This window comes from Zonotrichia albicollis, chromosome 1 (genome assembly GCF_047830755.1).
Source record: "Zonotrichia albicollis isolate bZonAlb1 chromosome 1, bZonAlb1.hap1, whole genome shotgun sequence".
NCBI lineage: Eukaryota > Metazoa > Chordata > Aves > Passeriformes > Passerellidae > Zonotrichia > Zonotrichia albicollis.
Window position 1 is genome coordinate 156,119,754 of NC_133819.1, and position 23,196 is coordinate 156,142,949.

The 23,196-nt window shown below is 63.8% G+C and overlaps 1 protein-coding gene across 1 annotated transcript in view; it reads left to right on the forward strand.

Moving 5' to 3' along the window:
• Window positions 1-23,196, forward strand: part of LOC102070503 (plectin) — an 82,109-nt gene that overhangs the window by 32,933 nt on the left and 25,980 nt on the right. Inside the window, 22 exon segments of the mRNA XM_074535405.1 lie at window positions 421-6,744; window positions 7,289-7,547; window positions 7,915-8,055; window positions 8,863-8,909; window positions 9,884-9,944; window positions 11,132-11,289; window positions 13,227-13,297; window positions 14,301-14,421; window positions 14,591-14,654; window positions 15,793-16,515; window positions 17,169-17,380; window positions 17,464-17,632; window positions 17,678-17,932; window positions 19,223-19,785; window positions 20,215-20,379; window positions 20,733-20,872; window positions 21,272-21,431; window positions 21,506-21,590; window positions 22,077-22,318; window positions 22,416-22,535; window positions 22,630-22,737; window positions 22,818-23,036. Of these exon segments, the coding sequence (XP_074391506.1) occupies window positions 421-6,744; window positions 7,289-7,547; window positions 7,915-8,055; window positions 8,863-8,909; window positions 9,884-9,944; window positions 11,132-11,289; window positions 13,227-13,297; window positions 14,301-14,421; window positions 14,591-14,654; window positions 15,793-16,515; window positions 17,169-17,380; window positions 17,464-17,632; window positions 17,678-17,932; window positions 19,223-19,785; window positions 20,215-20,379; window positions 20,733-20,872; window positions 21,272-21,431; window positions 21,506-21,590; window positions 22,077-22,318; window positions 22,416-22,535; window positions 22,630-22,737; window positions 22,818-23,036 (10,407 nt within the window).

Below are 23,196 nucleotides of genomic sequence, written 5' to 3' on the forward strand. Positions count from 1 at the left end.
TGGTGGGGCTGGACCCCCTGTGCAGGTCAGGGATGTGCACAGAGTTGTAGGTGGTGGAGCAAACCCCTCAGGCACCGTTGGAGCAGCACTTCGAACCCTTGGAGCCATGGAGGTGGGATCCCCACCGCCTGGGCTTGCTCTTCCACCCCGTGGCACGTCCTGCTGTGTTCCTCTCTGTGCCCAGCTCCCAGCCTGAGTGCTGGGGGTTCCCTTGTGTCCTTCCCCTGGTCATCCTGCCTCATGTTGTGTGTGGCTCCCTAACCCCAGCTCTGCTCCTTAGATCTTACATGTTGTAGAGAGTGTGTGGGTGACTCTGTGCCTCCGTGCCACCCCTGCTGCCCATCCCCCTGCCTCAGCCCACCCTCAGTGCCCCACTGCCCTCCTGGGTGTCTGACTGCACTGTTCTCTCTCCCACCCCAGATGCAGGTGGCCCAGCAGGCTCAGCTCCGTCAGGAGACGCAGCTCCTGCAGCAGAGCTTCCTGACGGAGAAAGATGCCCTGCTGCAGAAGGAGAAGTTCATTGAGGAGGAGAAATCGAAGCTGGAGAAGCTCTTTAAGGATGAGGTGAACAAAGCCCAGAACCTGAAGGCAGAGCAGGAGCGGCAGCAGCGGGAGATGGAGCAGGAGAAGCAGCAGTTGAAAGCTATGTTGGACGAAGCCAAGAAGCATCAGAAGGAAGCTGAGGAAAACGTCCGGCACAAGCAGGAGGAGCTGCAGCAGCTGGAGAAGCAGCGGCAGCAGCAGGAGAAACTTCTAGAAGAAGAGAACCAGAAGCTGAGGGAGAGGCTTGAGCAGATGCAGGAGGAGTACAAGGCTGCCCTGGCCCAGAGACGGGAGATCATGATCCAGACAGATGACCTGCCTGGGGAGGCAGTTACGACAACGCAGCTGCTGGATGTCAAGGCTGTGCCCAATGGCCGGGATGCAATGGACGGCTTAGCCCAGAATGGGGAGCCGGAGTTCGCCTTTGACGGCATCCGGCAGAAGGTGTCAGCAGAGAAGCTGGCTGATGCCGGCATTCTGAGCAGGGAGAACTTGGACAAGTTGGCAAAGGGTGTTGTGAGTGTGGACGAGCTCTCTCAGAGGGAGGATGTCAAGAAGTACCTGCAGGGCAAAAGCAGCATTGCCGGTTTGCTGATCAAACCCTCCAACCAGAAGATGAGCATCTACGAAGCCATGAAGAAGAAGCTGCTCAGCCCAGGCACAGCGCTGGTGCTCCTGGAGGCACAGGCTGCTTCTGGCTTCATCATTGACCCTGTGAGGAATGCAAGGCTCTCAGTGAACGAGGCAGTGCGAGAGGGAGTGATCGGGCCTGAGCTGCACAACAAGATGCTGTCGGCCGAGCGGGCTGTCACTGGCTATAAGGATCCTTACACAGGTGACAAGATCTCCCTGTTCCAGGCCATGCAGAAGGATCTCATCGTCAGGGACCATGGCATCCGCCTGCTCGAGGCCCAGATCGCCACTGGTGGCATCATTGATCCTGTCAACAGCCACCGCCTGCCTGTGGAAGCCGCCTACAAGCGTGGCTACTTCGATGAGGAGATGAATCAGGTCCTGTCTGACCCCACTGATGACACCAAGGGCTTCTTCGACCCCAACACTCAGGAGAACCTCACCTACCTGCAGCTCATGGAGCGGTGCGTGACTGACCCGGATACAGGGCTGTGCCTCCTGCCGCTCACTGACCAAGCAGCCAAGGCCAGAGAGCTGGTCTACACTGACAAGGAGGCCAAGGATGTCTTCAAGAAGGCCACAGTGACAGCTCCCTTTGGCAAGTTCCAAGGGAAGACGATGACCATCTGGGAGCTCATCAACTCTGAATATTTCACTGAGGACCAAAGGCGGGACCTGATCCAGCAGTACAGGACTGGCAAGATCACAGTGGAGAAGATCATCAAGATTGTCATCACGGTTGTGGAAGAAAGTGAGAAGAAGAGCCAGATGTGCTTTGAAGGCCTGCGGGGCCCCGTGCCTGCTGCCGAGCTGCTGGAGAGCAAGATCATCAACAAGGACCTCTACAACCAGCTGCACCAGGGCAAGAAGTCCGTAAAGGATGTGGCAGAGATGGAGTCCGTACGGCAGTACCTGAAGGGCACAGATGCCATTGCTGGTGTCCTGGTGGAATCTACGGGCCAGAAGCTCACCTTCTACGAGGCCCTGAAGAGAAACCTGCTGAGGCCAGAGGTTGCCCTGTCCCTGCTGGAGGCACAAGCTGCCACCGGCTACATCATTGACCCTGTGGGCAACAAGCTCTTCTCCGTGGACGAGGCAGTGAAGGCTGAGGTGGTGGGGCCAGAGTTCCACGAGAAACTTCTGTCGGCGGAGAAGGCGGTGACTGGCTACAAGGATCCCTACACGGGTCAGACGGTTTCCCTCTACCAAGCACTCCAGAAGGGCCTCATCCCCAGCGACACTGGGCTCCGGCTGCTGGACGTCCAGCTTGCCACTGGTGGCATCATCGACCCTGTCAACAGCCACCGGCTCCCGCTTGAGGTCGCCTACAAGCGCGGCTACTTCGACCCAGAGATAAACAAGGCTCTGACTGAGTTCCAAGATGATGCCAAGGCTTTCTACTGTCCCAACACCCAGGAACAGCTCACCTATGCCCAGCTGCAGAAGAGCTGCCACCGCGACAAGCAGACTGGCCTGTGCCTGCTGCCCCTGTCCGACGAGGCAATCCAGTCACAGCAGGAGGAGATCTACACCGACAGCCAAGCCAAGGAGTGCTTTGACAAAGCTACCATCGAGGTCCCGGTGGGCAGCATGAAGGGCCAGACAATGACCATCTGGGAACTGATCCACTCTGAATACTTCACAGAGGAGCACAGGCGGGAGCTGCTCCGACAGTACAAGACCGGCAAAGTGACAATCGAGAAGATCATCAAGATTGTGATCACCATCATCGAGGAGGCAGAGACCAAAAAGCAGGAGAAACTGACATTCAGTGGTCTGCGGGCTCCAGTGCCAGCCAGCGAGCTGCTGGAGTCCTGCATCATCAGCAAAACCCAGTACGAGCAGCTGAAGGAAGGCAAGAAATCAGTGAAGGACCTCTCAGAGACAGATGCAGTGAGGAGATTCCTGCATGGCAGCGACTGCATCGCCGGTGTCTATGTGGAGGCCACCAAGGAGAAGCTGAACATCTATGAGGCCATGAGGAGGAACCTGCTGAGACCCAGCACTGCCGTAGTCCTCCTGGAGGCCCAGGCAGCCACTGGGTTCTTGATCGACCCAGTGAAGAACCGTAAACTGTACGTCAACGAGGCGGTGAAGGCTGGCATTGTCGGGCCTGAGCTGCACGAGAAGCTGCTGTCGGCTGAGAAGGCTGTCACGGGCTACAAGGATCCCTACTCGGGCGATACCATCTCCCTGTTCCAGGCCATGAAGAAGGGGCTGATTGTCAAGGAGCACGGCATCCGCCTGCTGGAGGCCCAGATTGCCACCGGCGGCATCATCGATCCTGTGCACAGCCATCGCCTGCCCGTGGAGGTGGCCTACAAGCGTGGCTACTTTGACGAGGAGATGAACCGGACCCTCTCCGACCCCACTGATGACACCAAGGGCTTCTTTGACCCCAACACTCAGGAGAATCTCACCTATGTGCAGCTGAAGGAGAGGTGCATCGAGGATCCCGAGACGGGCCTGTACCTGCTGCCTCTGCGGGAGCCTGAGAAGCCAAAAGTGGTGGAAACCACTCATGTGTACACAGAAGCAGAGACACGGAAGGTATTTGAGGAGACACAGGTGGACATCCCTGTGGGCAGCCGGGCAGGCTCCACCATGTCACTGTGGGATGTCATGCACTCAGACCTGCTGCCCGAGGAGCAGCGTAAACATCTCATGGAGGAGTTCCAGTCGGGCCGCGTGTCCAAGGAGCGCATGATCATCATTATCATCGAGATCATCGAGAAGACTGAGATCATCCGTCAGCAGAATCTCACGTCCTATGACTATGTCCGGCGCCGCATCACAGCTGAGGACCTCTACGAGGCCAAGATCATCACACAGGACATCTACAACCTGCTGAAACAGGGCTCCAAAACCTTCCGGGAGCTCCTGGATGTGGAGACTGTCTGGAAGTACCTTTACGGGTCGGGCTGCGTGGCTGGCATCTACATCCCCTCCTCCAAGCAGACTCTCAGTGTCTACCAGGCGCTGAAGAAGGGGCTGATCAATTCTGAAGTGGCCCGCTCCCTCCTGGAGGCCCAGGCAGCCACTGGCTTCATGATCGACCCCACAAAGAACGAAATGCTGACTGTTGATGAGGCGGTCAGGAAGGGCGTGGTGGGGCCAGAGATCCACGACCGGCTCCTGTCAGCAGAGAGGGCTGTGACCGGCTACAGAGACCCCTACAGTGAACAGAAGATTTCCCTCTTCCAGGCCATGAAGAAGGATCTCATTCCCAGCGAAGAGGCCCTCAAGCTCCTAGATGCCCAGATCGCCACCGGCGGCATCATTGACCCACACTTGGGCTTCCACCTGCCCTTGGAGGTGGCTCTCCAGCGGGGCTTCATCAACAAGGAGACGTACGACATGCTGTCGGAGCCCAGCGAGGTGCGCAGCTACGTGGACCCCTCCACAGATGAGAAGCTCAGCTACACGCAGCTGCTGAAGCGGTGCCGCAAGGACGAGAACTCCCGGCTCCTCCTGCTCCCGCTCTGTGACACACGGAAGCTCACCTTCCGGGGCCTGAGGAAGCAGATCACGGTGGAGGAGCTGGTCCTTTCGAAGGTGATGGATGAAGCCACAGCCCAGCGCCTCCAGGAGGGTCTCACCTCTGTCGAGGAGGTCTCTAAGAACTTGAAGAAGTTCCTGGAAGGCACCAGCTGCATCGCTGGCGTCTTTGTGGACTCCACAAAGGAGCGTCTATCCATCTACCAGGCCATGAAGAAGGGGATCATCCGGCCTGGCACTGCCTTCGAGCTCCTGGAGGCACAGGCAGCCACAGGCTACGTGATTGACCCCATCAAGGGCCTCAAGCTGACAGTGGAGGAAGCTGTGCGCATGGGCATTGTGGGCCCTGAGTTCAAGGACAAGCTGCTCTCTGCCGAGCGGGCCGTCACCGGCTACCGGGACCCCTACACTGGAAAGCTCATCTCCCTCTTCCAGGCTATGAAGAAGGGTCTGATCCTGAAGGACCACGGGATCCGCCTGCTGGAGGCACAGATCGCCACGGGAGGCATCATTGACCCTGAGGAGAGCCACCGCCTGCCTGTGGAGGTGGCCTACAAGAGGGGCCTCTTTGACGAGGAGATGAACGAGATCCTGCTGGACCCTAGTGATGACACCAAGGGCTTCTTCGACCCCAACACAGAGGAGAACCTCACCTACCTGCAGCTCATGGAGCGGTGCATCACGGACCCAGAGACTGGCCTCTGCCTCCTGCCTCTGAAGGAGAAGAAGCGGGAGAGGAAGACGTCCTCCAAGTCCTCTGTCCGCAAGCGCCGGGTGGTGATTGTTGACCCAGAGACAGGCAAGGAGATGTCCGTGTACGAAGCCTATCGCAAAGGCCTCATTGACCATCAGACTTACCTGGAGCTGTCAGAGCAGGAGTGCGAGTGGGAGGAGATCACCACCTCCTCCTCCGATGGCGTGGTGAAGTCAATGATCATCGACAGGCGCTCGGGGCGCCAGTATGACATCGACGATGCCATTGGCAAAGGTCTGATTGACCAGTCAGCCCTGGACCAGTACCGATCGGGCACCCTCTCCATCACCGAGTTTGCTGACATGCTCTCTGGAAACATGGGCGGCTTCCGGTCACGGTCGTCCTCAGTTGGATCCTCCTCCTCCTACACTGCCAGCCCAGCCCTGTCACGGACCCAGATCTCCATGTGGACTGACCCAACCGAAGAGACTGGGCCAGTGGCAGGCATCCTGGACACGGACACTCTGGAGAAGGTGTCCATCACGGAGGCGATGCGCCGCAACCTGGTGGACAACATCACAGGGCAGCGGCTGCTGGAAGCCCAGGCCTGCACCGGGGGCATCATCGACCCCAACACCGGTGACAAATGCACCGTTGCCGATGCGGTCGCCAAGGGCCTGGTTGACAAGATCATGGTGGACCGCATCAACCTGGCGCAGAAGGCCTTCTATGGGTTTGAGGACCCGCGGACCAAGACGAAGATGTCGGCGGCGCAGGCCCTGAAGAAGGGCTGGCTCTACTATGAAGCCGGGCAGCGGTTCCTGGAGGTGCAGTACTTGACAGGGGGCCTGATTGAGCCCGATGCCCCAGGCCGTGTCTCCCTGGATGACGCGCTGCAGAAGGGCACCATTGATGCGCGGACTGCCCAGAAGCTGCGGGATGTCAACACCTACTCCAAGTACCTCACCTGCCCCAAGACCAAGCTCAAGATCTCCTACAAGGACGCCATGGACCGGAGCATGATCGAGGATGGGACTGGCCTGCGTCTGCTGGAGGCCTCCTCCCAGTCCAGCAAGGGCTACTACAGCCCCTACAACATCAGCAGCGCCGGCTCCACCTCCGGATCACGCTCGGGCTCTCGCACCGGCTCCCGCTCAGGCTCCCGGCGTGGCAGTTTTGACGCCACTGGCTCCAGCTTCTCCATGACCTTCTCTTCCTCCTCCTACTCCTCCTCGAGTTTCGGGCGCAGATACGCGGGGGGTACCCAGGGCACCGTGGAGGAGGCTGCCCTTGCCCTCGCCCTGGCCGCATCCAGAAGCTGCGGGTGGGAGGCGAGCAGGGAGTGCCCCGGGGTGTCTGGGCCTCTGCTCCACGTGGCCTGAGACCTGCCAGCCCCCTGAGGCACCGCCTCACCCGCTCCGCATGTGGCAACGCTGCTGGCTAATCACTAGTATTTTTTTTAATTTTGAACCTCCACTCTTCTCCCAAAGCAGTGCCTCAAGTTTAACCAAAAAGACAAGACTAATAAATTAATATATGCGAATGTGCTGACAGTGTTTGTATATTAAGAGACAAGAGAGAATATACACTACCCTCCCCACCCTGTGCCCTGGGAGCCGGACACCGTTCCTGCTCCTGGCCGCGCCAATCCCGCCTCTGCTCGCACACGGCGCGGCCGAGCCGGACACCAAGAAAACAGTTCCCCGTTTGGATCTAACCACTTAGCACTCTTTTGTAATTAACCTGCCGGCTTCAGCCCCTGCACCCCAAAGGAGGAGACTGCCTTGGCCCTGTGGTGCACCCCACTGCAACCAATGTGCCAGAGGAGGACATCACCAGCTCCTCGGCACTGGACAGCCAGACACACCACACCAGCCCTGAAGCTGCTGCCTGGACCCCTTCCACGCGCCCTCAGTGCAGCGAGGAGGGGGCTCTGCACCCCAGCCCCCCGAGCTGCCCCATCTCCCTGCCTCAGCCTCCCGGCACGTCCCCACCACCACGCCGCAGAGCCGGTGTCCTGACCGTAAGTGCCGCGCTGGCGCTGCCCGGTGCTTCCGCGCCCTGCGGGGGGACCTGCCTCCGCTCGCCACTTCGCCCGCCGAGGGGCTTCGCTGCGTGCCCGCCTCCGCCAGCCCACCCGCTCACCCGTCCTCCGGGACGCGCCCGCCGCGGTCGGCCGGTCTGTCTGTCAGTCTCTCCGTGTATCTGGGAAGTGCTTCTGCTCGAGGTTGATTTCCTCACACTCATGTGGCTCCCTGACCCGTTGGCAGGTGTCTGCCAGAGCCTGCGCCCCAGCCTGGGTCTGCGCAGCTCCTGCCCCCAGAACCCCCCAGAGCTGTGGGGGTTTTCCTGACCCTCACTAAGGGTATGAGGGCCATGGCACCCCTGCAGCACAGGGTGGGCCGCGGGATGCTGTAGCAGCCTGGCACACACTCATGTTAGAATAGGCAGATTTCTGTGAAAACAGCCTCCTTTTCCGTCTTCGCGGTAATTCCATCCCCCCGGTTCATCCCCATGCCGGCGCTAACGCGCTTTCTCTCTGGCAGACGTCTTTTTCCAGTCCCAACAAAGACCTCCCAGTGCCACTGGGCGAGCTCCTGAGCTGGGTCTCCGACATCAGCAGATCGTGGACGGGCTCGAGGGGAGCCCCGGAGGCGGCAGCTGCTCGGCTGTGCCCACCTGCACAGGTAACACCGACCTCCCCCGTCTGTCCCGGTCCCACAGCAGGTGCGCGGCGCTGACGGCCGGGCTTGGTGGCTTCATTTCATGGATTGTTCTCCCTGTCTCATCCCATCTTTTCTGTTCGCTTTGTTGTAGTGTGGCTGGATGTCCATACCACTTCCCCTCATCGCCGCCATGGAGCCCGTCCCCCACCCTGAGGCCGGTGGGACCGCACCTGAGGACATGGGGACGTTCTCCCTCACCCTTTGCACTTGCCAGAGTCCCCTCCAGAGACTGGGGCCACGGTGCCCAAGCAGCCAATGGCCCAAGAAGCACCCGCATGGTCACCCGGCCCCCACTTGCCCCACACACTCCTTCCTCTCTGGGGATGGCCTCCTGGTGTGGTGTCGGGCTCACTGCGGATCTCCAAAACATCTCCTCCTCCCCACCCGCTCTCATCTGCCACCTGTAAATCCTGTCATGTTACCCTCCGCCTCTGGTGTCATTATTGCTCTCATGACCCCCTTCGGCTTTGCATGAGGTGCCCCTGCACGCAGCTCCAGGACAGTCCCCGCTCCCGGGGCCCCCCAGACCCCGGCCCTCACTCATGGGGACACTGGGGGTCCATGGATATCCCAAACACATCTCTTTTTGGGGGCAAAACACTAAACTTGTACATACCACTAAGTGTCTGTAAAAGGAGCAGTGCGGGCCCAGGGCTCCCTTGCAAGGGCAGTAAAGGAGAATCCTCTGAAACCAGCTGGCAGCTCTGCGTGATCTGTTCACCCCCTGGCCATGCCACTGTGGCCGTGGGCTCCCATTGCCTCCTGCAGCTTCATGCCACGGGCTGTATGGGCTGCTGCAGGTCGTGGTGAAGTGTGTACGGGTGCTGGGGGTCTGACCAGCTCCTGGGCCTGGGTGTACCCATGGTGCTGCCAGGCACAGAGCAGGGCCACAGGGTCATCCACAGAGCTGATGGCACAGCTGACACTGCTGGGAGGTCAATGTGGGTGCAGCATTCGACCCCTGGTTTTGGGGAGTGGGTGCTGCTGGCGCTGTGGGGGCTTCTGAGCATTGCTTGTATGAGGACTGTCCCTTCATCAGTGGGGCTCTGGGCTGGGCAGGGGCACTGTCCTTCATGGCACTGTTCCCATGATTGCTGCTACCACTGCCGGTGCCATGGCCTCTGCCTGGTGTGGGCTGTGCTGTGGGCACTCTCTTTGAGCGGTGGGGGTTGCTAGGGGTGGATGGCAGTGGTCAGCTGTGGGGCTGAGGGGCTTTAGGGGGTTCAGGATGTGATGGCCTGGCACCCACTGGTAGGACAGCAGCATTCAGAAGGGAAAGCCTGGCAAACCTGGAGACGTCAGTGCAGCCATGGCACAGGTGGTTCGAAGGGTCTGTCCAGCCCAGTGAGGCAGGTGCAGCCCAGGCTGGGACTCCCTGAGCACAGTGGTCATCCCACAGCAGTGCCAGGAGCCCCAGGCATTGTGCCAGGAGTGCCAGAGCTGTCAGGACCTTGCAGGACCCCTGCAATGTCCAGGGGTCTCAACTGTGCCAGGACCAGCCAAGCATGTCAGCAGCCCCGGGTGGGGCTGGCCGGGACAGATGGCGATGGCTGGGCAGGACGTTAATTGCATTGTCCATCAGCAATTAACCGCAGCGTCCGTCTGTCCCCACCAGCAGTGGGATGAGGCCGTTAGGCACAACTGGGCCAGGGGGACTCAGGGAGGCTGCAGGCTGCTGCAGCCATTGGGGGGATCAGGAGAGGCCCCAGAACAGCAAGACATTCCCACAAGCTGCTCGGGGCCCTGCCCCGCGTCACTGCCCCCCCAGATATTTCCTTGTGTCCCCCAGATGTTCCCTGCTCCCCCAGATATTCCTTGCTTACCTCTCAACTTCCTGACTCTCCCCCAAGGTGAGTAACCTCTCCTAAAGCTCATGAGACCACCAAGAGCCCCTGACCCATGGCCCAGTTCCATGTCGTGGCCTTGAAGCCTCTCACACTCCCACACCACCAACTCTGTTTCCTGGTGAGAAATGCCCCTGCTCCCAGGCCCAGCCTTGGGACTTGCATCCATGTACCGAGGGGGACCCTTTCCCCCAGACCCCTTCAACCCCATGCCAGGGACCCTCCCTGGTGTGCCTGGGGCAGTGGGATCCCCCGCAGTGGCTGGCAAAGGAGGGTGAGGAGGGTGGAATGCACTGAGATCCACACTGATTGCTCCTGGGGTGAGCCAGCCTCTTCCCCCACACAACACACTGTCCGCTGCCCACGGACACTCCTCATCATCTCGTGTTGCTCCATGTCACCCTCCTGCCCCACCAGTTCCCCCTGTCCCTCCCACAGTCCCTTCAGCACCAAGCGCCAGCAGTGACCCGGCCAAACTCGTCACCATGGAGAACTCCACGATTTTCCCCATTTTAATGCCCTGCATGTCACCCTGCCCTGCTGCTGCGGAGGCTGGAGCAAACCCTCCCCGCTGCCCCGAGTTAAACCATCCCTCAGAACCGCGGTGGCACAGGAGACACCGAGAGCCTCCCCAGCCGTGCAGGGGTCCCTCGCCCCCCGCCCGCGTTCACCCACCGCCCTTCGGGGTGTGAGTGGCAGCACCGCCCTGTGCTGGCTGGCACCCGTGGCCACTGTCCCAAGCGTGGCCGTGGCCACCGGCTCGGCCCTGCTGGCACGGAGCGGCTGCCAGCTCGCTGTGCCCACCGCCCCGGGCGCTGCTGGCTCGGCCCCCGCCGCGCCGGGAACGCTCTGTTCAGCTCCTCCACAAAGCCCGGCCGGCCTCTCCCACGCCCCCCCCGAGCAGGGGCGCTGAACCTCCCCATGGCCAGGGACCCCCGGACCCCCCCGGCCCTGCTGCTGAGGCTCGGAGCCCGGGTGAGCCGGCCAAGGGCGGCTGTGCCCCGTGTGAAGCGCTGCGGCTCCGTGCCCTGAGCCGGGGTCGCAGTTGGCTGGAGCGCTGAATACCCGCGTCCCCGGTGGAGCGGGGATGATGCTGCCCCAGCGCTGTCGCTCCGTGCCCTGAGCCGGGGTCGCAGTTGGCTGGAGCGGTGAATCCCCCCATGCCCGGTGGAGCGGGGATGGTGCTGCCCCAGCGCTGCTGCTCTGTGCCCCTGAGTCGGGGCCGCAGTTGGCTGGAGCGCTGAATCCCCCGTCCCCGGTGCGAGCGGGGATGGTGCTGCCCCACGGCTGCAGCCGCCACGTCCTGCCGGGCACCGGGCAGCCCCCAGGGCCAGCCGGACGCGGTGGTGCGGTGCGGGCAGCGCCGTGCGGGACCGGGAGCAGCTCTCAGGCAGCTCCAGAGCTGTTTGCTTCGGCTGTCACGGGCAGCCCGCGGTGTCCGGGGCAGGGGCCAGCTCTGGGACACTCACAGGGACCCAGCGGGTCCCAGCACCAGTTTGGGGTTTGCTGCTCCTCGCTGTCCGGTGTGTCTTGGCACGTCCCGACTGGAGCAGCCGGAGCAGCCGGTGCTGGCACCGTGTCTGGGGCAGGCTGGCAGCGATCATCGGAGCTCCAGCTCCAGCCCCAGCCCCAGCTCCAGCCCAAACCCCAGCCCCAGCTCCAGATCCAGCCCAAACCCCAGCCCCAGCTCCAGATCCAGCCCCAGCTCCAGCCCCAGCAGCCCCAGCTGAGTTTGGGCTGGAACAGCTTTTGCCAATGTACACACTGTTATCCTCTGCCCACCTGAGGCAGCATCCTCCACCTGCCCGATTGCCTGTGCCCAACCCCGGGCAGCACTGTCATACTGCAGTCCTGCCCTGGGATGGGGGCACACAGGATCAGGGACCACCAGCGTGGGGCAGGAGGGCTGTGGGACCCCCTGTGACTGCACTGGAGCTGCCACAAGCCATGGTGGCCCTGGCTGTGCCATCCTGCTCCCTCCCTGCACACTGACCCGGCCCTGGGCAGGGGAAGCAAGGGGCTGCTGTGGCTTTTCCAACTGGTGGGTGGCACTGGTGCCCGTGCTGGGGCAGGTGCCACACTGTGGGGGTGTGAGTTGGTTGGGGCCCTGCTGATGGCATCGTGACTGCAGTGAGCTGTGAGCACACATCACCAGAGTGTCCCCAATGGGACTGAGCCCTGCTGCTGCTCCAACCACGAGGAGCTGCTGTGGCACCAGCACCCAGCACCTGCCTGGTGCTTCTTTCCCTCATCCAGGGAATTCTGGTGGGTTTCCTGACCAGGCCCTGGCTGAGGTTCCTCCTGCAGCAGACACATCCCAGGCCCTCCCAGCCTCAGGGCTGCAGCTCCTGCTCAGCTGCCCTATGTCACCTTCCCCAGGTCCCTCCATGGCAGCAGTGCCACATCCCTCCTGCACCACGGGGGTTTTATCTCCATTTATCCAGCCCACTCTCCCTGGCTGTTTCCCCTGGTACAATATTTTGGAGATGTGGTCGTGTCCTTGCCGAGGTGTTGGGCCTATCACCATCACTGTGGCTGTGCCCCGTTTCCCTCACAGTGCTGTCTCCCCCTCCTTGTGCTCAGCCAGGTGACCTGGCTTAATTAATCAGGGTTAATGACCAGTTAATTACAGCGCTGTGGGAGCAGCATCACCCTCAGCCTCAGGGTGCAGGCTTGGTGTGATCCCTCCTGCCAGTCCCGCTCTCCACTGGGGCACGAAGGAATTGCTGCTTGTTCATGCCTCGTGTCCGTGCCAGGGCATTGCTGGTTTGTGGATCTCACTGTTTGCCTGGCAGCTTCTCCCACGTGTTGTGGCAAAGTGGCTGCACTGGCAGCACCTGAAGAGCATCTGGTCTGAGACACCGCTGCTCCACACCAGAGCATGGGGTTTTCCTTGGGCCAGTTGGTAATTTTTTGCTGAGAGTCAGTTTGCTGAGGGTCAATTTGGGCTCAGCCAGCAGCTCTGCGGCCCACAAGAGCAGGTGAAGGGACAGTGGGGACCAGATGTACCCCAGAGGCAGCAGGGTGAGATCTGGGAGCGATCCCAGCTGGAAAAGGTTTGGAAATTGAGGTGCACCATAGGAATTCAGAGGAACTGGAGCCAAACCAAAACCTGCAGGTACTGGTATAGGACAGACAGGGGGATCCTGGCCAGGGAGCTCTGTCCCAGCTGGTGGGGACGGGCTGTCCCTGGGGAGACACAGAAATGCTCCAAACCTCCTCACTGTGGAGCCTTGTCTCCTGCCCCTCTGCAGGACTGTGCCCACTGTCCCTCTGCTCTCCCCGCAGGTGCACCGTGCTGTGGGGGACACCAGAGATGGTGTGGAGGGCTCACCGTGGGACAGGGAGGAGCTGGAGAGGTACGGGGAGTGCTGAGCGCTGCCAGGGCACTGCTGGGCACTGCCAGGGGCACCGCTGGGCACTGCCAGATGGGCCGTGCCAGCCATGCCCAGGTGTCCACACCCTGACAGGGGAGCTGCTGAACCCTTCATGGGGGTCTGGGGCAGGGAGGGCATGGGATGGCTGTGCTGGGGCCAGCAGGGTGGGAGCGAGCTCAGGTGTTGTCCTGGTTCAGAGCAAATTTGGGAGAGGATCCCCAAAGGGGTTCCTGTAGGAAAACAGATTCAATCGGCCCCTCCTCCCAACCGGTCTGGGAGAAAATACCTCCTTGGAGAAAAGTGGAAAAAACTCTTTATTAAAGAATAAGCCCTAAACAATATTAAACAATAAAACCCCTTGCTGCTCCAAAAGAGATGACAAACTGACAAAACCACGTCCCTGGGTTGCAGTTCAGCTCACTCAGTCTCTGATCAGTCCCTCTGGTGCTGGAATTGTCGCAGGCCAGGCCTGGCCCGGTGGGCCACAGCTGCAGCTGCCGGTGCTCTGCTGGGTGTTCAGGCCAGAGCAGGTTTCAAGAAGTCCAAAGAAAAAGGAAAAGACCCACAGTCCAGGGAACTCCTTTGGCTCAGCTAGCTAAAACTAACGAAAAGCAAAGGAGAGCTCTGTCCCGCTGTCTGTGCATCCACAGACAGCACAGTACAGGAGCAGGAATGTGGAGGAGTGAGTGCAGTGTCTGAAAACAAACTGCATGCTTCTTCTCTCCCCCCCTTCACTCTCTGGAACAAGTCTTAAAGGTGCAAAACTTATTATTCAGCATAAACAGAACGAGACAATTGGGCATAAAAGCATCATATAGTAAACCCATAACAGGCGTGTCTGTGTCCAGCAGGGTATGAGCGAGCGCAAGTGTGGCTGTGGCACACCTGGTGCAGGTGGGCAGTGAGCCCAGAGTTCAGGGCAGTGCAGGGACAGGGGACAGCGGCCGTGTCCCCACAGCCTGGTGTGTCTGTGCTCTCTCCCCAGAGCCTGCCTGCGCTCCGAGCAGAGGCTGGAGGTGCAGGAGCAGCTGCTCGCCCTGCGGCACTGGCTGGACGCCGTGGAGAAGCGGCTGCTGGCGCTGCCAGAGCCTGGCACAGCCCTGCAGGTAACGCCTGGCCCCGGGTTGTGCAGAGCCGGGCAGGACCAGCCCACGTCTGCACCGAGGCTGATGAGGTCTTGGTCCTCATATGGGAGGAAGGCACCTGGCCACAGCTTGCTGGGAGAGCCTGCAGCACAGCCCTGCAGCTGTCTGGGGTCGGGTCCCCTGTGTCCAGCTTCCTGTCCCCAGCCCAAGCGTGCTGGTGGCCTGGAGGGAGCCCCATAGCCCTGGTGCTCAGGGTACCACTACCTTGGAGCCCTGCTGGCCACAGGGCCACCACCTGCACTGGTGGCACTGTCACAGCTCGTGGCACTGTTACCTGGGCATGGGGAGAGTGGCTGAACACCAGGGGTGCACAGCTGGGCAGAGGGGTGTGAGTCTGTGTGAGGGGTGTGAGTCTGTGTGAGGGATGTACAGCCAGGCACAGCGGGTGTACAGCTGGGAACAGGGGGTGTGAGGGGTGTACAGCCGGGAACAGGAGGTGTGCAGCTTTGTGAGGGGTGTACAGCTGGGAACAGGAGGTGTGTGGGTGTGTGAGGGGTGTACAGCTGGGCACAGCGGGTGTACAGCTGGGAACAGGGGGTGTGAGGGGTGTACAGCCAGGAACAGGAGGTGTGCAGCTTTGTGAGGGGTGTACAGCTGGGAACAGGGGGTGTGAGGGGTGTACAGCCAGGAACAGGAGGTGTGCAGCTTTGTGAGGGGTGTACAGCTGGGCACAGGAGGTGTGTGGGTGTGTGAGGGGTGTACAGCCAGGCACAGGGCTGTATGAGGGGTGTACAGTTGGGCGCAGAAAGTGTGTGGGTGTGTGAGGGGTGTACAGCTGGGCACAGGAGGTGTGTGGGTGTGTGAGGGGTGTACAGCCAGGCACAGGCCTGTATGAGGGGTGTACAGTTGGGCGCAGAAAGTGTGTGGGTGTGTGAGAGGTGTACAGCTGGGCACAGGGGGTGTACAGCCAGGCACAGGGGGTGTACAGCTGGGCATAGGAGAGGTGCCCTTGTCAGGTCAGGTCAGATGTGTGCCCCCATGCTGCCTGCACAGCCGTGTGCTGCTGTGCCCCCAGCCCAGGCACAGGGGGTGTGAGGCTGTGTGAGGGGGTGTACAGCCAGGGAGAGGAGGTGTGTGGCTGTGCACAGCAGGTGTGTAGCTTTGTGAGGGCGTACAGCCGGGCACAGGAGGTGTGCCCGTGTCATATCATGTCAGATGTGTGCCCAGTACTGCCTGCACAGCCTGTGCTGCTGTGCCCCCTGCCCAGGCACAGGCGGTGTGAGGCTGTGTGAGGGGTGTACAGCTGGGCACAGGCGGTGTGCCCCTGTCAGGTCAGCTCGGATGTGTGCCCAGCACTGCCCGCACAGCCTGTGCTGCTGTGCCCCTGCCCAGGCGCGGAGCCGCAGCGGCAGCAGCGCAGTGGGGGCTGCCGGCCGCCCCCTCCTCGCCGCCCCTCGCCGGCTCCTTTTGTTGGAGGCCTGGCCGGCACACGGGCTCCCTCGGCACACATGACGGCACAAACTGAAAGGGCCATTCATTGCGGCCCCGGCGCAGACAAAGCCGAGGCCGCACAGAAACCCACCCGGCTCCCGGGATCTGAGGCTGTGCATTCCAGCCGCCCGCTCCCGCCCGGTGCCCCGCGCCGGGCTCCGCTGCCCGGGGCGCCCGTGCCACCCCGAGCCCGGTACCTGGGGCTGCGGAGCGTGCCGGGCGAGCTGCCGGCGGCCGCGGGGGACGGGGGTGGCGGGAGGCTCCGACCTGCATCCTCAGCCCCTGCCCAGCTTCTGCCGGGCAGGTCCCGGCCGGGCTCTGTGGGTGCTGTGGGTGCCCGGAGTACCGTGGGGTCAGACCCCGCTGGGTGCCCAGCCCCTCGGTGCCACCAGCGCAAGGCTCCAGAGCCGTGCGGGGAGGAGGATGATGCCGAGCTGCTGCAGGACGCTGCGGAGCCGCCGAGGCCCTGGCAGATGCTAATTCCCGGCAGCGTCTCTGGCAGCAGACAAAGCCCCCGGCCCCGCCGCCCGCCGCTCCCAGGAGACCCCAGGGAGCCCCATCCATCAGCGTGGCCGACGCGCCTGCAGCGGCCCCCCGGCTCCCGGGGCCCAGCGAGGGGCACCCGTGAGGCTCTGGGGGGCAGCATCCAGTCCTGGGGGTCTCTCTGGGGCTGGGAGGCCGAGCCAGGGCAGGGTGGGGATGGGGTTCATACCACGGGCAGGAGCAACCCCCGGCTGGGCACCTCCAGCTGCCCCCTGCTTCCTCCAGCACGCAGGGTGGCAGCGAGAGTTCTGGGGACCCAGGCCCACAGCACCCCGGCTCTCAGGGTGGGATTCAGTTTAGCATCTTAACAGCCCGGCCTGACCCCCCTCAAACACAGCCCTGCTCCACTGAGCCCCCCCCCGGGGCCCTGGCTGAGGGGTCCCCCCACCCAAAGAGCCCCAGGGAGTGGGGCCAAGCCCCTCAGTGAGCACAGCAGCCACTGCTTGGGGGACCAGAGCCAGGTTGGGGGCTGCAGCCCCAGAGCATGTGGGGCTGTGTGACCATGGGGCCGTGACACTGGGGTGGTGGCACCGTGGGCCGTGACACCGTGGGTTGTGCTGTCCTGGGGCTCATGGTGAGGCAGCACAGCCTGGGCTGGTTCTGGTGCAGGTGCCGGTGTGGTTACCGGTACCAGAGCAGTTGCTGGTGCCAGTGCAGAGCGAGCAGCAGGTGCCGGTGAGAGCACAATGCCAGAGCAGGTGCCGGTGTTAGTGCTGGTGCTGGTGTCGGTACAGGTGCTGGTGAGAGCACAGTGCCGGTGTTAGTGCTGGTGCTGGTGCCAGTGCTGGTGTCGGTACAGGTGTTGGAGCAGGCGCCAGTGTGTTTCTTTGCACACATTTTGCTGGTGCCAGTGCTGGTACAGGTGCTGAGGCAGGTGCAGGGGCAGCAGCAGGTGCAGGTGTTAGTGCCGATGCCGGTGCTGGTGTCGGAGCAGGTGCCGGTGTCGGTACAGGTGCCGGCGTTAGTGCCGGTGGGAGCACGGTGCCAGAGCAGATGCTGGTGCCGGTGCTGATGCTGGTGTCGGTACAGGTGCCAGTACAGGTGCCGGGGCAGGTGCCGGGGTCGCCCCGGTGTCGGTGCAGGTTCCCGGGGCAGCGCGGGGTGCGGACTCTCGCCCCCCCGGGCGGCGCGGGGCGGGCGGAGGGCCGGCACCGCCCCTCCCCCGCGGGATGGCTGCGGGGCCCCGGGGGTTTCCCCGGTAACGGCGGCGATCGGCTCGCGGAGGGTTAACGGGGGCGGTGTGCTGTGTCCGGGGTCAGACCAGCCCCGCCGAGCCCGGCGCTGCCGGTGCCAGGGTCTCCGCCCGGTGCCCCCGCGCTCCCCCCGCGCCGCGGGCGCGGCGCACAAAGGCGGCGGGGCCGGGGCGGCGGTAACGGGGACCGAGTCTCCCCCCGCCGCCTCCGCCCCGCTCCCCCGCGCGGGCCGGGCCCCCCCGGAGCGGTAACGGCGGCGGCGGCGCCCCCGGCCCGGCCCCATGGACGCCCGAAGCCGCCGAGGGGTGAGTGCGGGGCGGGGGCTCCGGGGCCGCGGCGTGCGCGGGGCCGGGCGGGGTGGGTGTTCCGCGCGTCCCGAGGGTCGGGGTCTCCCCGGGTCACCCCGCGCACCCGCGCAGCCCCCGGACACGCGGGGGTTGCGGTGGGGTGGGAGTGCGGTGCCCTGCGGGGCTGCGCTCGCCGGGACCGCGCCGTGGGTGTGTGTGCCGTGACCATGCCGTGGGTGTGTGTGAGTATACCGTGTCTGCACACGGGGGTCAGGACCTCGCCGTGGGTGTGTGTGTGTGTGCCGTGACCGCGCACGGGGGTCAGGACCTCGCCGTGGGTGTGTGTGTGTGTGCCGTGACCGCGCACAGGGGTGGCACCCGTGGAGTGCCCCACGGCGGGTTGGGCCGAGCGGGGGGCTCAGGGTACCCCGGCACCCACGGCAGGGGCACGGCCAGGGTGGGTGCATGTGGGCACCGTGTGCTTCCCAAGAGCGTACGGGGCTGCCACAAGTGTGTCTCATATCACGGCTGATGCAGGAGTGGGGGTCCCATCGCTGAACTCCCCCCAGCCCCAAGCAAGGGTGCGAGCGTGGGGTCTGCCTGTCGGGGAGTGCGTGCACACGGGTTGGAGTGAGTGTGTGTGGTGAGTGTGTGTGTGTGTTTGCACACGTGTGTGTTATGTGTGTGTGTTTGCACACGCTTGTGATGTGTGCGTGTGTTTGCACACGCGTGTGGTGAGTGTGCGTGTGTTTGCACACGTGTGTTTGTGTGTACACACGTGTGTTTGTGTGTACACACGTGCGCAGGGGCGTGTGCCCAGGGCCGGGGGCAGCAGCACTGCGGCTGCGGCGGGGGGGCTGCCGGGGGAGGGTCCTGCCGGGTCACGCCGGGGATTTATGGCTGCGGCAGGGCTCGCAGGCTGGGGAGGCCACCTGCCCGTCCCCGCTCGGTGCTCCCAGCCCCCGTTCCCTGGGCAGATGCTCCTCTCTGGCTGCTCCTCGTTAATCCAACGGCGCGGGGCGATGCCGCGCGGGAGCATCTGCCTCTCCCCTGCTGCCACTGCCGCGTCCCCTGCCCAGACGCGTGGGACGGGCAGCTGGGCACCGCCTCGGGGTCCCTTCCCTCCAGCCGTGTCCCCTCTGCCTGTCCCGGTACGCTGGCTCTTGGCAGCCCTTTGCTGGGGGACCCTCAAGACCGGAGGGCGAGGTCAGGCAGCGCCGTGGAGCGAGGGGTCGAGCCGAGCGCAGGCCGGTGACACCTGGGGGTCCCGCGGTGGCCCCGGTAACCCACACCCCTGGCTCATTGCAGGCCGGGATTTGAGGCGGGGGCCCGGCGCCCGCGCCATGGGGAACTCGGTGAGCCGGCCCAGCTGCCTGGGCGAGAAGAGCCGGCGGCCGGAGGAGCTCCTGCGGGAGCCGGGGCTGGACGCGGGGCAGCCACCCGCAGGAGACGTCGCGGAGGCCTGGCCGGGGCTGCTGGAGAAGGCGGCGGTGCCGGTGGAGAATGGCTGGAGCCCGGGGCCCGGTGTCGCCCGGAGCCGGCCGGGCAGCCCGGTGCTGAGGCGCAGCCAGTCCGAGGTGGCCGTGCAGAACGGGGGTGCGGCTGCAGTGCGGGGGCAGGTGGGGGGCGCGACCTGGACCCCCCCCCGGGCCGGTGCTCCCCGCAGCACCTGGTCCTGGAAGCCCGTCACCACCCGGGAGGTGACCGAGGTAACGGAGGTGACCGAGACCATCGTGACGGAGATCGTGGAGGTGACCGAGTACCCGGCGGGTGACAAGGGTGGCGAGCCCGTGGTCACCCGCACGGTCACCGTGCTGACGGAGTGCGTGGGGGAGCTCGCTGCTGCTGCTGGACACACGGATGCCACCGAGGTGACCGATGGATAGAGAGCCTTGCTGGGAGGACACTGTGCCAGGCTCTGTGCCACAGCGCTGCCCTCCAGCAGGGTTTTCTCCTGGCCTTGGGCTCGTGTGGACTCGCTGTGTGTGCCCCGGTGTGGGCTGGGCTGGTGGCACTGCTCGTGCTGGGCACCCAGCCGGGTGCTGGAAGACAGGGACCTCCCTTCCCTCAGCTCTGGCTGGAGCAGCCCATGGCTCTGGAGGGATCCAAACAGCACCGGGCATGTAGCCCCTGCTTTGGGGAGTCCTGTGAGGGATGTGAGGGATGCCAGGGAGGACCCCATGGGCTGGACAGGGTCCTGGTGTCACCTTGGGAAGAGGGCACGGTGTGGGGGCTGCTGCCCAGCCCCATGGCTGCCCTCCACCTGCCCACACGGGCGGCTCAGCCACCTCTCCCCACAGGTGTCCTCACGGGCTGTGCCCGTCCCAGAGGAGGCAGCAGAGCGAGGCCAGGAGACGCTGGAGCGACTGCTGGCCTGGGTGGCAGACATGGAGGAGCTGGTGAGCAACCAGAAGCCGCCGTCGGCGGAGGCCAAGGTGGTGAAGGCGCAGCTGGAGGAGCAGAAGGTCAGCCGGCGTGTCCCGCCCACGCGTGTCCATGCGGGGATTAGGGGGCCAGAGCTCCAGGCCACGGCTGTGTCGGGGTGGGAGGGGTGCACAGAAGTCCCCAGCGTGGTGTCCCCCGTCCCTGCAGCTCCCTGGGTTCCAGCCCAGGGGTTCGAGGGGTGCACAGGACTCCCCAGCGTGGTGTCCCCAGTCCATGCAGCTCCCTGAGCTCTAGCCCAGGGGTTCGAGGGGTGCACAGGAGTCCCCAGCGTGGTGTCCCTGGTCACTGCAGCTCCCTGGGTTCCAGCCCAGGGCCATGCCGGGGTTCGAGGGGTGCACAGGAGTCCCCAGCGTGGTGTCCCCCGTCCCTGCAGCTCCTGAAGCGCCTGCTGGAGGAGCGGAGGCCACGTGTGGAGCTTGTCCTGCAGGACAGACTGACGGCACCTGAGGGGAGTGCCAGCCTCTTCAGCCTCGGGGAGAGGTGGGACAAGCTGATGCAGGAGGCTGAAGCCAGGTGGGTCAGGGGCTGGGCCAGGCCATCATCACTGGGCTGGCAGCCCCATCCTGCTGGCACAGGCTCTGCCCGCTGGTGCCCCCCACACGGAGTCTCTGTGACACCCTGCTGTCCCTGTGCTCTGCCCCGCTGGCACTGGGGCCACCATGGGAGGGACTGTCCCCATCACAAGTGCTGGGGCTGCACAGGAGTAGCGGCTCCAGGGCTGCATGGACAGTTTGTCACACAGCCCTTGTCCCTGGTCCCTCTGTGGGACACTGTTCCCCTCTGTGGAGACACTGGCGTTGCTGTGTCCCTCATTCAGGGCACCACGGGGCATGGACATGATGGTGATGGGGAGAGGGGGCTTTGCTGGCCCGGACACTGTCACTGCCCACCTCACCAGCCCTCCTGGTGCAGGTACGGCTGCCTGGAGCGGATCCTGCTGGCAGCCCAGGGCTTCCAGGAGGCCGTGGATGCCTTCCAGGAGTGGCTGGGTGCCACAGAGAGGCAGCTGGCCCAGCTCTGGCGTGCTGATGGCTGTGTTGGCCGCGTGCAGGACGCCTACCAGCAGACCCAGGTGGGCACAGGTTGGGCGTGGGGTGGGCACAGGGTGGAGGCGGGCACCTGTGTCATCACTGGTCACTGCTACAGGCCCTCTGTGAGGAGATCCGCGGGCGGCTGGGGGAGCTGGATGGAGCCCTGGAGAGTGGGCAGCGCGTCCTGGAGCTGGTGACAGGCAAGTGGCAATGGCTGGGAGGGGTGGCCACAGGGACTTGGGATGGGACGAGCACAGACAGAGGCAGCCCAGGCCAGCAAGGGGGCCCCGGGCACTGGGGGTCTTTGGGGCGTGCTGATCACCACCAGAAGCTGTGCTGTGGTGTGAGGGGCCAATAGCACCTCAGGGGATGCAGAGAGGACAGGGTAGAGCCCGTGGGCCAGAGCTGGGGTGGGACAGGGTTTAGTGGTGAGGTGGGACAGTGTTCAGTGTCAAGGTGGGACAGGGTTCAGTGGTGAGGTGGGTCTTGCTGGCAGAGAGATGAGAGGCCAGAGCTGGATGTGGGAGCAGGAGGAGCAGGGGTAGGAGAGGGAAAAGGTCAGGACAAAGTGATTGCCAGGTGGCTGGAAGCTGTCGGTGTGGCCAGTTTCATGTCCAGGGATGCCAGTGTGGTGGCACTGATGGCAGTGTCACAGTGACACTGATGGCGGTGTTGCGGTGCCACAGGGGAGGAGGCCCAGCTGACGCAGGAGAAGATGGAGTCACTGAGGATGCGCTACCTCATTGTGGGCCAGAGCAGCGCTGACACCGCTCACCGGCTGGGGCAGACCCTGGAGGCCTCGTCTCGCCTGGGCACGGCCCCTGAGGACCTGGCACTGTGGCTGAGCCGCATGGAGAAGGAGCTGGGCGAGCAGGAGAGCCAGCAGGATGGCCAGGAGCCCTCGGTCACTGCCAGTGACAGGGAGAAGGTTTGGCACACTGGGGTCCCCGAGCCCCTCACCATTCCCAGCGTCGGTCCCAGTGCATTCACACCCTCCCTGGCTGACGTCTGCCCCTCCGCTGCAGTTTGAGCAGGTCCTGGAGTCCCAGCTCAGCCGCGTGGCCGGGCTGGGTGAGCGGCTGGAGGAGATTGGCCGGGTGCAGCTGGATGCTGAGGCTCTCCGCTCGCAGCTCTCCGAGCAGAAGGTGGGTCTGCAGCAGTGCCCAGGGTACAGGGGGCACTGGGCTTGGCATCCCTATCCCTGCCGGGACCTGGCACCCACCTGTGGCTCCATTTCAGCTGCTCTCTGCCGAGATCCTGCACTGCCGGGGCCTGGTTGAGCGTCTGCTGGGCTTCTCGGAGCCACTACTGCGCTGCTGCCCTGAGCCCCTGCGGCAGCGCCTTCAGGTGAGCTGCGAGGGTGCCAGGGGACATTACTAGCACCCAGGGATGGCTGTGCCCTGTGTGGTGACTCCCTGTCTCCACAGCCATTGGTGCAGGTGCTGCAGGAGCGCACGGAGCAGCTGTCCCTGCACAGCGGCGCCTGTGCCGTGCAGCTGGAGCACGCCCAGTCCCTGCTCACCCAGTTCTCTGAGGCCCTCGAGGAGCTGCTGCCCTGGCTGGAGGAGACGCAGGCCCTGGGAGTGCAGCTCTCGCCCAACGCCATCAGCTACGAGGCCTTCAAGGAGCAGCAGGCGCTGCTGCAGGTGTGGGCAGGGCAGGGGCAAAAGGGACAGGCTCGGCCACCCTGCAGGTGGGAGCGGTGATGGGATGGGGGTGGCACCGCCATGGGCACCATCGGGCTGGGACACCCAGCGAGCAGGAGCCCTCTGGGAGCAGCACCGGGTGCAGCAGCACATCCCTGTG